Source organism: Lampetra fluviatilis, chromosome 9 (genome assembly GCF_964198595.1).
Source record: "Lampetra fluviatilis chromosome 9, kcLamFluv1.1, whole genome shotgun sequence".
In the NCBI taxonomy this organism is placed as follows: domain Eukaryota; kingdom Metazoa; phylum Chordata; class Hyperoartia; order Petromyzontiformes; family Petromyzontidae; genus Lampetra; species Lampetra fluviatilis.
This window is the reverse complement of record NC_136283.1, coordinates 15,877,406-15,889,923: the sequence shown is the minus strand read 5'-3', so window position 1 is coordinate 15,889,923 and position 12,518 is coordinate 15,877,406. Positions and strand designations below refer to the sequence as shown.

Genomic DNA, 12,518 nt, shown 5'->3' with positions numbered 1-12,518 from the left:
TGTTTCCAACCGGCGAAGATGCTCCATTAGGGGGGTCCACGTTTCGCAAGCGTAGAGAAGGGAGGGAATGACTGGTCGAGAAGACCTGAAGCTTCGTGCGGAGCGACAGACCAGGTAGCTTCCACACAGCGTTTGGAATCTCGCGTACACACGCGTACACACACACGCGTACACACACACACTACACACACACACTACACACGCGTACACACACACACACACGCGCGTACACACGCACGCATACACACACGCGTAGACACACACACGCATACACACACGCGTACACACACGTGCGTACACACACACGCGCGTACACACGCACACGCGTGCACGCTCTGCTCGCCCGCATTCCCGTGGACTCGCCTGCAGGATGATGGCGCCGCGCGTGACATTCTCGGGCACGGAGACCTCGTAGCTGCCCTCCAGGAAGAGGGGCCGGTTGTCGTTGACGTCGAGCACCAGCACGTCCAGCGTGGTGGTGCCCGTGCGCCGGCTCCCCGCCGGGCCGTTGTCTGCCCGCCCGCACCGCGCCCGGGTTAGCGCCAGGGGGGCAGTGGCACTCGTTGGGTGCGATGTACCGTGCACCAATGTGGGGCGACGTGGTGGGCAGTGAAGGGCAGTGCAGAAAAAGCCATCGTATTGTGCTTCTATGTTTCCACGTCTATGCTCCTGGCATTCAGTAACCAACACTGGCCACCAGCGCATATAACTCAACAGTCTACAGGACTAAAATTGTTATCTTGTTTTTGACAGTGCATATAACGTTAACCACTGAATTAAAACTCTCACTCGCATAATATGCCAGCCTATGTTTTCTATTCGAGAATGTCTACGTTTCCAGTTCACCTGCTAAATGATACATTTGATCGAGTTCCTGTTTAATCAATCACTGTAACTTTGTTCAGACAATTTATCGATCCCTTCGCTTCACTTGGACATGCACACACAGGAGGAGGCATCGTTCTGGGGATAGTTCCGTGAGCGATTCCCCAGCGCGCTCAGTGATGATGGAACCCCGTGTCTCTGATGTTCTGAAGCAGGTGGGCACTCACCAATGGCCTCGATTACCAAGGAGTAGGAGGCCTTGGTCTCTCGGTCCAAGCTCACAACCGTCCGCACCAAGCCGTCCCTGAAGCCGACGCTGAACTGCCCGTCCTGGTTCCCTCCTATCGCCACAGCCAAGGCCAGTGGAGAAAGTTACACAACTTAGGGACGGAAAACCAAACCCACGTTGTCTCGGGAGGCGTTTCACTTTCTCTTGTTTAACCCAATGAGAAACTCTAGAGAGACGACGGTGAGTCTTATTTGCAAGAATGGCCTGGGGTCACCACAATCACGAGGGAAAAGCAAGTAAAATAAAGTACAACAAACGAAGCAAATAGAAATCAGCACAAAACAACTATCAAATGAGAAATCGAAAATGTTGCACAAACATAAATCAATGTTAGACCTAAGTAAAATAATACATTTCCTCCAGTGCAGATCAGCTCGGACAAATCATTTTTAAACTGATCAAAGCAAAATGACCAAATTAAGTTACATAAATGTTACACGGATATATGGTGACTAAAGTACCAATATGTAAACTGATAAGAAACTCAACATAATCATCGAGCAGCATGTGTTATGACGAAGGGCCATTGCCTGAAACCTCATCTCATATGTTTCCTTTTAAGGCCACGGTGTTATTAACGAATATGAGTTTTTTTTTGTTATGATTGCCATACGTTACCAAACGTGTTCATCGCAGGTGCGGGAGAAGGTCAACAAGCTAGACACAAAAAGCAGCTGTAAAGAAAAATGTTTTCAATCTAGATTTAAAAGTGCACAGCTCCAGCGGCTTATTAATATTGGAAGAGCGTTACAGACGGCAAAGCGCATCCGAAAGCGCGCGACACGGTGACCGCCTTTGTTATGATGGCCAGCCAAGAATCCGCTGCTGCGAGGATAACCGGGAGTATGAACAGACTGGGGTCCAAGTGGAATTTGCGGAGGGCACCGGTGATGAAGAAGCTGAGCTCGGCGTTGAGGCCGGAGTCAGCATCCGTGCAGTTGAGGCTGATCACGACGGAGTCCCGGGCCACGCTCTCCAGCAGCGACACGGCGGAGCGCGTCGGATGGAACGTCGGCGCATTGTCATTCACGTCCAGCACTGCGACGAGGTCATTCGGCGAAAATCTCCATTTAGTATATTTATACGTAGAAATATTAGCAGAGAGAGGGAGAGAGAGCGAAGGGCTCACATATGTATTTACAAACCCGGGTCATGTTTGTGCCCATTCGATTCAGCATAACAATTTCAAGTGGGAAGCAAAGCGCGTTTGGCCAACATTGACAACCGTCCGGCCTCTACTGCTGCACGGAGGTCAGTGGGTGCTCTTCTGTGGTGAGTTTTTGGTCTCATTCTGGTCACTAATAACTGCACCGAAAACAGTAACATTTTATTTTGGCACTACAAGTTAATTTGCCAAAATTCCAGCTCTGCAAATTAAAAAGTATATAATTTTGACCGTCATGCAATGACTAGCTATCACTGCCAGTAGCAGAGCGGGTAGGAAAGTGCTGCCCCCTACTGTGTGCACGACAGTAGGTCACTTCATTGGCTCTCGGTGGTAACTCCGTGATATCCACTTCTGTCGGCTGCTCTCGAGCACAAATAGCCGCACTAACTCTGTGACAGATCCGTATGTGTACAGTAATTTTGTCTTACGACATGACCTTGATACGACAGTCAGAATATAATAATCAGAATATTTAAACTGGAGGAATCCAATGGGCTATCAAGCTCTTTTTTCACAGATGTCCAGCAGTTTTCACAGATGTGCAGGAGAACAACACAAAACGAACTGCCGCAACAACAACAACAATAACAACAACACGGCACGTAGGTGCGCATGATGCGGTCGCTGTACCGACGAGCGAGAGGGTAGTGGTGGAGCTAAGCGCCGGCGTCCCTCTGTCAGTGGCCACCAGTCGGAGCTGGTAGGCCGCCACGACCTCACGGTCGAGCTGCACGAGCGTGGTGATGAGGCCCGTGGCGGCATCCAGCTGGAAGTCGGGCCTGGGCAGGGCCGCTGTCATGGAGTATGTCACGTTACCGTTGGCGCCTTCGTCCGGGTCGGTCGCTGTCACCTGGAAGGGGGCGAGTCGTCGACAAGTGAAGCTAAGCAGGAGAAAAAATACGCGAGCCTGGTTTAGTAGTTGTTGGTCGTAAGACCACCTGGGGAACACTTGGACTGCGAACTGACCAGGAGATGGCAGTACAGCAGTGAGTTCTTTGAAAGCGGAGATATATGGTGGTTATTAGGCAATGGGCCAGAGGATATGTTGGTACTGTACCACCGAAGGGAACAAAACATTAGAAGAACCGATTTATTTACATGCCTAATGAGAGTGTATTTGACTACACGCTCGTTTTAAATGATCATGGGGTTTTCCTCTTTTTTCTGGCAAAAAAACAGGTGTTAAGATGTTAAAACACCAAACTGAAACCTTTTACAAGGAATCATGTTTGCATTAACCACAATGCTTGTGGTCAGAATGCAAAAAAAAACATACTATGATAATATATGCATTGTCCTTGAAACTGATTGGTCCACACCAGAGACAGCTTTCTTTTGAGCCTCGTCTCAAACGGTGTTAGACCAGAGGACGCAAAAAGGCGTACAGCCCAAAGACAATGCACTATCAGAGTAATGAGAGCTCGGGGTGAGCATCTACATTCTGGGACCTCTTTTCTAAAAGGTTTCAGTTTGGTGTTTTAACATCTTAACACCTGTTTTGTTGCCAGAAAAAAGAGAAAAAAACTATTATATTTTGGTACTGGCAAAGGAGGTCCCATGATGTCGTTTTAAATTGTTATAATATGGCTTACCGTTACTGGCCACATGAGGACATTGGAAGCTATAAGGCAATTATGCCACCTCAGTACTGTCAAGTGACATCTGGTCTGGGCTCATGGACTAAACCCCCAGCACGCTCCAGCAACCAGGGCCATCTCTGAAAATCCTCGGTCAACCGCTCTTTGGGGGTCACTCCTCTTCTGCTGATACCCTCGGATCTGTAATTCCTCCCAACAACCCTCCATGTTGCTGAATCCCCCTTCCACTGTTCCACGTTTACCGTCTTCTGTCGATGACTGACCATGTTAAAAATGACCAGGTTATTATGTTAGATGTGCATACCTAGCTATGCGTATCCTGTGATGCACATGTCCTAACTTCCACTATACAGCGTCTTCAGCTGCACTTAGACACTTTGTACATCTACATCTGAATTTGTGTACGAGTTTTCTCTGGGTACTCCAGTTTCTTATCACACCAATAATTCATTAATGGGAATGGCCAATCTTGAACTTACAAACTCTCAATTTGGAGTCTGCTAATCTATTAGCTGAACTAAATACATACAATATCAACTGGTAAGAAAATTACATCATCAGCAGATGTTGAATAATGTACAGTGAGGGAAAAAAGTATTTGATCCCCTGCTGATTTTGTACGTTTGCCCACTGACAAAGAAATGATCAGTCTATAATTTTAATGGTAGGTTTATTTGAACAGTGAGAGACAGAATAACAACAACAAAATCCAGAAAAACGCATGTCAAAATGTTATAAATTGATTTGCATTTGAATGAGGGAAATAAGTATTTGACCCCCTCTCAATCAGAAAGATTTCTGGCTCCCAGGTGTCTTTTATACAGGTAACGAGCTGAGATTAGGAGCACACTCTTAAAGGGAGCGCTCCTAATCTCAGCTTGTTATCTGTATAAAAGACACCTGTTCACAGAAGCAATCAATCAATCAGATTCCAAAATCTCCAGCATGGCCAAGACCAAAGAGCTCTCCAAGGATCTCAGGGACAAGATTGTAGACCTACACAAGGCTGGAATGGGCTACAAGACCATCGCCAAGCAGCTTGATAAAAAGGTGACAACAGTTGGTGCAATTATTTGCAAATGGAAGAAACACAAAAGAACTGTCAATCTCCCTCGGCCTGGAGCTCCATGCAAGATCTCACCTCGTGGAGTTGCAATGATCATGAGAACGGTGAGGAATCAGCCCAGAACTACACGGGAGGATCTTGTCAATGATCTCAAGGCAGCTGGGACCATAGTCACCAAGAATCCCGTTGGTAACACACTACTCCGTGAAGGACTGAAATCCTGCAGCGCCCGCAAGGTCCCCCTGCTCAAGAAAGCACATATACATGCCCGTCTGAAGTTTGCCGATGAACATCTGAATGATTCAGAGTGTAATAAATGACTCTTAGGCGATGTTGGTCTCCGTCTGTCCTTTATTGGGTTCTTGTCTCGCACCCCGCGATGTCCCCGGTCGGACCCGCACCTCTTCCGTCGCGTGCCCTCCGCACACCGTTCGAGTCCTCCTCTCTCTATGCAGCCACACCGCTGCCCGTGTGCCCCGCACACTCTGCAGCCACCCCGCTGCTCCGTGTAACTCTGCACACTCTGCAGCCACTCCGCTGCTCCACGTACACCGCTGGCCGATGGTGCCGTGACTCCGACCACGTGGCAATTCGTGCCACTCCTCCGCCAGCACCCCGCCTGGCTTCTCCCTATCTTGACTCTCTCTCGACTCCCGATCCCCTTCCGGTTCTCACCCTATATCCTCCTCCTCACGTGACCCTGACTCCGCCCCCCCTCATCCCGACGACCAGGCTCCACCTCCCCTAATACTCCGGCCCGCGTGAGTGGTGCAGAGGCAGCGCCCACCCTGTCCTTGCTCGCATTACATGACCCCCCCCCCCCCCCTGATGAAAAGCCCAGCCGTCCCCGGCTGCAACAGAACAAAATAATGCGAGCAACAATACAGCAATCAGCATCACAAGACAAACGGAGATTATAACAACAACAACAATTAACGAAAGGAAAGGGACTTGGAACGCGTGCGGGTCGCCGGCCCGTCCCGAACAGGGGGCGGCCCCCGCACAGATCGTGACTGCGACAGGGTTTTAGGAGCGGCGGGATCGGAACCGCCCGCCGCTGTTGGAGGCCTGTCAATTCCAGAGTCCCGTTCCCCAGAGAGACCCATCGCCGGGGTCTCCTGCAAATGCGTCCGTGGCGGGGTTGGAGGGGCAGCGGGGTCTGGTGTCCCCGTCGCCGTGGTAGGCCCACCCGGAGCACGAATCACTGTATCCGTCTGTGTAACGGCCGGTCCGTCTGTAGAAGGCACGACAGGCGTGCTTGCAGGTTGAACAGGCAAAGTCAGTGGTTCGTCGGATGCAACAGACACCGGCAAGGCAACATTAGGAGATGACGCATCCATCTGCGGGGCCACGTAGGGTTTCAATCGAGACGTATGGACGTACCAGCGCCGCGATCCGAAACGAACACGTGCGGACTGCGGACTAGGAACCTCAATGAGCACAACCGGCCCCTGCCATGGTTTGTGCAACTTAGGGGAGGTCCCCACCCGCACCTGCGGGCAGTGCAGCCAGGCCATGTCCCCCACTCGCCAGGGGGATTCCCCATCCGAGCGCCGAGCGCAACGTTTGTTCCGGGCCCGGGTCTTGGCCGTAGCCAATCGGGCCCCCTCCCGTGCCTCTGCCACGCAACGAACAGCATCCTGAAGGTACTCCAGGAGAGGCTTAACAGGACCCCTCGCCACCGTACCCAGCTGCACGTCCACCGGCGGCACATTCTCGCGGCCGTACATTAAAAAAGAAAAGTGAGTACCCCGTCGACGCATGAGTCGTCCTTCTGTATGCAGAGAGCACCCCAGGGATATGCAAATCCCAATCAGCCTGCTTTTAGCTAACCGTGTGACAGAGCATGGCCGACAGGGTCCGATTAAGCCGTTCCACCATCCCATCCATTTGCGGGTGGTAGGGAGACGTCCGAAACTTCTTGGTCCCCAGTGCAGCACACACCTCAGCCAATAATTTAGAAGAAAAATGTCGCCCTTGGTCTGTGAGCAACCTTTCCGGCGCCCCTTTGTCCATTACATATCCGAACAGGAACGTGTCCGTGATAGACGCCGCCGACTGGTCGGGTAAGGGTCAAGCCATCACCCAGCGGGAAAGATATTCCACCCCGACCAGCAAAAATGTATTCCCCCGAGCGGACGGCGCGAAGGGCCCCAAAATATCCAACGCCACCAACTCGTTAATCCGAGACACCTGTATGGACTGCACTGGCGGCACATATGGGTGTTTAGGCGGTTTCCGCCGGGCACAGTCGGGACACGCCCGAATGTGCCCGACGACATCAGTCGTCATGCCGTGCCAGAAGTAGTCCTGCTGCAACGTCAACAAGGTTTTCTGCACCCCGAGATGTAACAACGTCTCAGAGTGCAGAGTCCGAACCAACTCGTACCGTAACGACGACGGCACCACCAGACGCCAGCGATCGTGCAACCCTTCCCTCCACATCAGCAACCCATCCCGGAGAGTGGCTCCCGGCGTCCCACCGGACAGTGGTCACCCCGTCCCCTTCGCAGCCCGACCCCGCAAGGCCCCCAGCGACTCATCGAGCAATTGCTCGCGAATCCATACCGAACGCGGCAGGTTCAAAACCCCATCAGCCGGTCCCGGGCATACGGGAGCCTCGGGCACCTCGACAGCAGACACAACAGGCCGAGGGGGTTGCGGAACCCGCGTACACCTATTCGTGCCCGAAGCGCAAGCGCAAGGGGACCCCTGCGGCAATCTGGAGAGTGCGTCCGTGTTCGCGTGACGCAACCCCTTCCGATACTGAATTTCAAACGAAAATTCCTGCAGGGTTTCCAACCATCGTGCCAATTGGCCAGACGGTTGGTCAACTCTCAGGGCATATTGCAAGGCCGCATGGTCCATGCGCACAATAAACGTACGGCCGTACAAATACGGCCGATATTGGCGAAGAAAATGTACAATAGCCAAAAGTTCACGGCGAGTAACGCAATAACGGGTTTCCGCTGGAGACAACACGCGGCTACTGTAAGCTACCACACGTTCGACGCCATCCCTAGACTGGGACAGAACAGCCCCGATCCCGGTGTCACTAGCGTCAGTATCCAGAATAAAAGGTCGAGTGAAATCTGGATAGTCTAACGTCGGTGCCGACGCCGCCTCTTCTGTCGGTCCCCAGCTGAATCTGCGGCCTTTAGCCGTAAGGAGGTGCAACGGCCTAGCGATCGTGGCAAAGTTAGAAACGAACCTGAGGTAATATGAAGCGAACCCAACGAACCGACGCACGTCCCCCACTGAGGCCAGAGTCGGCCAGTTACGGACACACGCCGTCTTCTCCGGGTCCGTGGCGACCCCTTCCGAACTGACAATGTGGCCCAAATAGCGCACGGATCGTTGCAACAGGTGACACTTTTTGGGCTTAAATTTCAAATTGGCGGAACGCATTCTAGCAAACAGTGCGTCCAACCTCCGCAGATGTTCCTCAAACGTGCGGCTGAAGATGATAACATCGTCCAAGTATATCAAGCACATCTCCCACTGCAGACCCGTTAACACGAGCTCTATCAACCGCTGGAAATGTCGCGGGGGCGGCGTTCAAGCCCATGGGAAGACAATTAAACTGAAAGAATCCCTGCGGCGTCCAGAAAGCCGTCTTTTCCCTCGAGGACTCATCCAGGGGAAGTTGCCAGAATCCCGATGAGCAATCAAGAGTAGAAAAAAAAAATTCGCCCCAGACAAGGCATCAAGGGAATCATCCATACGCGGCAGGGGGTACGCGTCCGCAACCGACACCTTATTTAATTTGCGAAAATCAACACAAAACCGCAACTTCCCATCCTTTTTTTTCACAAGGACCACCGGCGCGCCCCACGGACTGTTGGACGGGGAAATGATGTCAGCGGCCAGCATCTCGGAGCGGCATCACCCGTGTCAATGTGCTGGGAAAGCAAGGAGGTGCGACCCAAATCGAAATCGTCCGCACTAAAGACGTCGGAATACCTCCCCAACAGCGCGCGAAGCGCGGACCGCTGGTCCCCAGTCAAAGACGCATTTTCCCGGCACAACTCGGCAATCCACCGATCGTCCTGTGACATGAAGGCCGTTACCCCCCCCTACAAGGCCCCGGCGGCCCTGATCGTCATGGCTCGTGAAAGCAGTCGTAGCGTGAGCCAAAACCGTTCCGGCCGGTACAACAACATTATCTGCGCTTCCATTCAACACTTGTAAAAACGGAGGTTGACCCGGCCGGACAATCGTCTGTGCCCCGACCAGCGTCAAGCCACCCATTATAGCAGTGGACGGTGATAACAAAACACCCGCCACACCCTCGATTCCAGGCACCTATTTGCGATACAGCAGCAGAATAAGCATCTGCGAGCCAGGCGGAATATCCACCGATACCTCGGACAGCGCCTGTACCTGACGGTCAGGAACTGACTGGCCCCAGGGTGACGGCAATAATTAAATTTGCCGACCCCCCGGCAATTCGATACAATTGTGATCCACCTTTATTTGAATGGGCATCTTGGCCAGGAAATCGGTCCCCAACAAACAGGGCACCACGAGGGACCTGGAAATCAACACGGTCCCTGAAGCCGAAACACCCCCAACCGATATACTGGCGTCCACCTGACCCACAATGCCCATGCTACCCCCGTTCGCCGCTATGCAAGAGTCGTAAACTGGCCGCACCCGCCCCGGCGGAATGGACAAGAGATGGAATATCACGTCGGAGATAATAGTCGCGGACGCACCCGAGTCCACCGAAATGCGTATGTCGAGCCCTTGGATCGAACCCGGCACGGTCGACGACCCAGTTGCGGCCGCAACCACCCATCGCGCCAATTTCCGCCACTGCGTCAGAGAGCGACGCAGATTACTAAGCGCCCCCCCCATTAGTAATGGCACCCGGCCCGCATGCCGATGGTGATGCATGAGATGACAGGCCTTGCCGGGTGTCTGATGCGTACCGACTTGCCTGTCGTGGGTGGTCCTGCCGCGTCGCGTCCGTGACCGAGGCCTCCTGCTGGGGCGGCTGCCGAATGCGAGCCCAACATTCTCTGGCGAAGTGGCCCTTACGGCCGCAGCGGAAACACGCCAAGTCGGCTCGCCGTGTAGCACCCCCTCTGTCTTGGCGCTCCCGCACCGGCGGCCCGGAGCGCAACCCCGCTCCCCCTCGAGCAGGCCACTGGGTCGATGCTGCCGTCAGCTCCCCAGGACCCTTCTCGTCATGAACATAGACGGCCTTCTTCGGGTCCCACCCTGTTGCACCGCCTTCGACGGTGGAGCTCCCCATCCAAGCCGTCACCTGTTTCCACCGGCGAAGTTTGAATTGGGCATCCAGGCACTTAGCCACCGTCCGGGACGTTAACTTATCGTGGCCGCACACCGGCATGGGGATGCCCAAGTCCCTGAATAACTCCAACATTTTACCCAGTATCAGGGGTTCCAACAAGTCGGGCTCCGTCTCCGGATACGCGGCCATAGCTAGCTCCATCACAGCGCCCCGGAATGCCACTGGCGATTCTTCAGGTGCCCGTTGCCACTGCACGAACCTGCGATGTGCATCGTACGGGGGCTCATACGCCTCCGCCATTTTTTCAAACACCCCCTGTAGCGTCGTCTTCTTTGCGGCCTTGATGGAACGGAAGAACCTGATGGACTCGTCGTCAAGAAGCGTTGGCAAGACCTCCAAGGCTTCTGCATCCGTCCTATTTTGCGGATCATACCGCCGCTTGAAAACGGCAGGCGAATGCGCTCCAATCTCCGCCAATGGAGAACTCTTTCACAGTCGTTAGACGATGGCTGCGGGTCCCCACGCCGCCGTCATCTGCCGATGGTGATCCATGCGGCAGCGACAAGATGGCGTCACTCTGCAATGTGTTCAAAATGGCGGCTCCCCGTCGTTCGTCCCCGACTACGCCCAAGATGGAGGCTTCCCGTGGTGGAGGCAGCAAGATGGCGGCTTCCCGCCATTCCTCCCCGACCACGCCCAAGATGGCGGCTTCGTGCCGCGTGTTGGAGAGGGCTGGAAGCGTCGGCAAGGCCCCACTCGGATGCTCCCCGCTTGGCCTCCCCAGACTAGTCATGGGCATCACCAGGGCGCATAACTGCGTTAAAACAGCCTTCAGCGACTCAAGTTGGGCCGCCACGTGTCGCCATCCCTCCTCGGCGCCCACCAACGCAGACGGTCCTGCTGAGCCGGTAACATCTTGCACTACCGACGCGTCGCCCGTTCCTGCGTCGCCTCCGCCTTCCATCGTTGGTAGAGCCACCGCCGGAAAAAGATCGTCGTCGTCTTCAGAAGATGGTGCAGAAGATGGTGCAGGTATGTTCTTTCTTCTGAGCTGTTTCGACATGCCGTCTCACTTCTGACTCCAATGTAATAAAGGACTCTTAGGCGATGTTGGTCGCCGTCTGTCCTTTATTGGGTTCTTGTCTCGCGCCCCGCGATGTCCCCGGTCGGACCTGCACCTCTTCCGTCGCGTGCCCTCCGCACGCTGTTCGAGTCCTCCTCTCTCTCTGCAGCCACACCGCTGCCCGTGTGCCCCGCACACTCTGCAACCACCCCGCTGCTCCGTGTAACTCTGCACACTCTGCAGCCACTCCGCTGCTCCACGTACACCGCTGGCCGACGGTGCCGTGACTCCGACCGCGTGGCAATTTGTGCCACTCCCCGCCAGCACCCCGCGTGGCTTCTCCTATCTTCACTCTCTCTCGACTCCCGATCCCCTTCCGGTTCTCACCCTATATCCTCCTCCTCACGTGACCCTGACTCCTCCTCCTCCTCACGTGACCCTGACTCCACCCCCACTCACCCCGACGACCAAGCTCCACCTCCCCTAATACTCCGGCCCGCGTGAGTGGTGCGGAGGCAGCGCCCACCCTGTCCTTGCTCGCATTACAAGAGGACAACTGGGTGAAAGTGTTGTGGTCAGTTGAGACCAAAATGGAGCTCTTTGGCATCATCTCAACTCGCCGTATTTTTGTAGGAGAAGGAATGCTGCCTATGACCCCAAGAACACCATCCCCACCGTCAAACATGGAGGGGGAAACATTATGCTTTGGGGGTGTTTTTCTGCTAAGCGACAGGACAACTTCACCGCATCAAAGGGACGATGGACGGGGACATGTAACGTCAAATCTTGGGTGAGAACCTCCTTCCCTCAGCCAGGGCATTGAAAATGGGTCGTGGATGGGTATTCCAGCATGACAATGACCCAAAACACACGGCCAATGCAACCAAGGAGTGGTTCAAGAAGAAGCACATTAAGGTCATGAAGTGGCCTAGCCAGTCTTCAGACCTTAATCCCAAAGAAAATCTGTGGAGGGAGCTGAAGGTTCGAGTTGCCAAACGTCAGCCTCGAAACCTTAATGACTTGGAGAAGATCTGCAAAGAGGAGTGGGACAAAACCCCTCCTGAGATGTGTGCAAACTTGGTGGCCAACTACAATAAACGTCTGACCTCTGTGATTGCCAACAAGGGTTTTGACACCAAGTACTAAGTCATGTTTTGCAAAGGGGTCAAATACTTATTTCCTTCATTAAAATGCCAATCAATTTATAACATTTTTGACATGCGTTTTTCTGGATTTTGTTGTTGTTATT

The 12,518-nt window shown here is 53.6% G+C and overlaps 1 protein-coding gene across 1 annotated transcript in view; it reads right to left on the bottom strand.

Moving 5' to 3' along the window:
- Positions 1-12,518, bottom strand: part of CDH23 (cadherin related 23) — a 257,145-nt gene that overhangs the window by 101,042 nt on the left and 143,585 nt on the right. Inside the window, exons 25-28 of the mRNA XM_078859961.1 lie at positions 2,913-3,132; positions 2,000-2,152; positions 1,053-1,166; positions 364-512 (exon numbers count right to left, since the gene is read on the bottom strand). Coding sequence (XP_078716087.1) covers positions 364-512; positions 1,053-1,166; positions 2,000-2,152; positions 2,913-3,132 — 636 coding nt within the window. The remainder of the gene's footprint in view (positions 1-363; positions 513-1,052; positions 1,167-1,999; positions 2,153-2,912; positions 3,133-12,518) is intronic.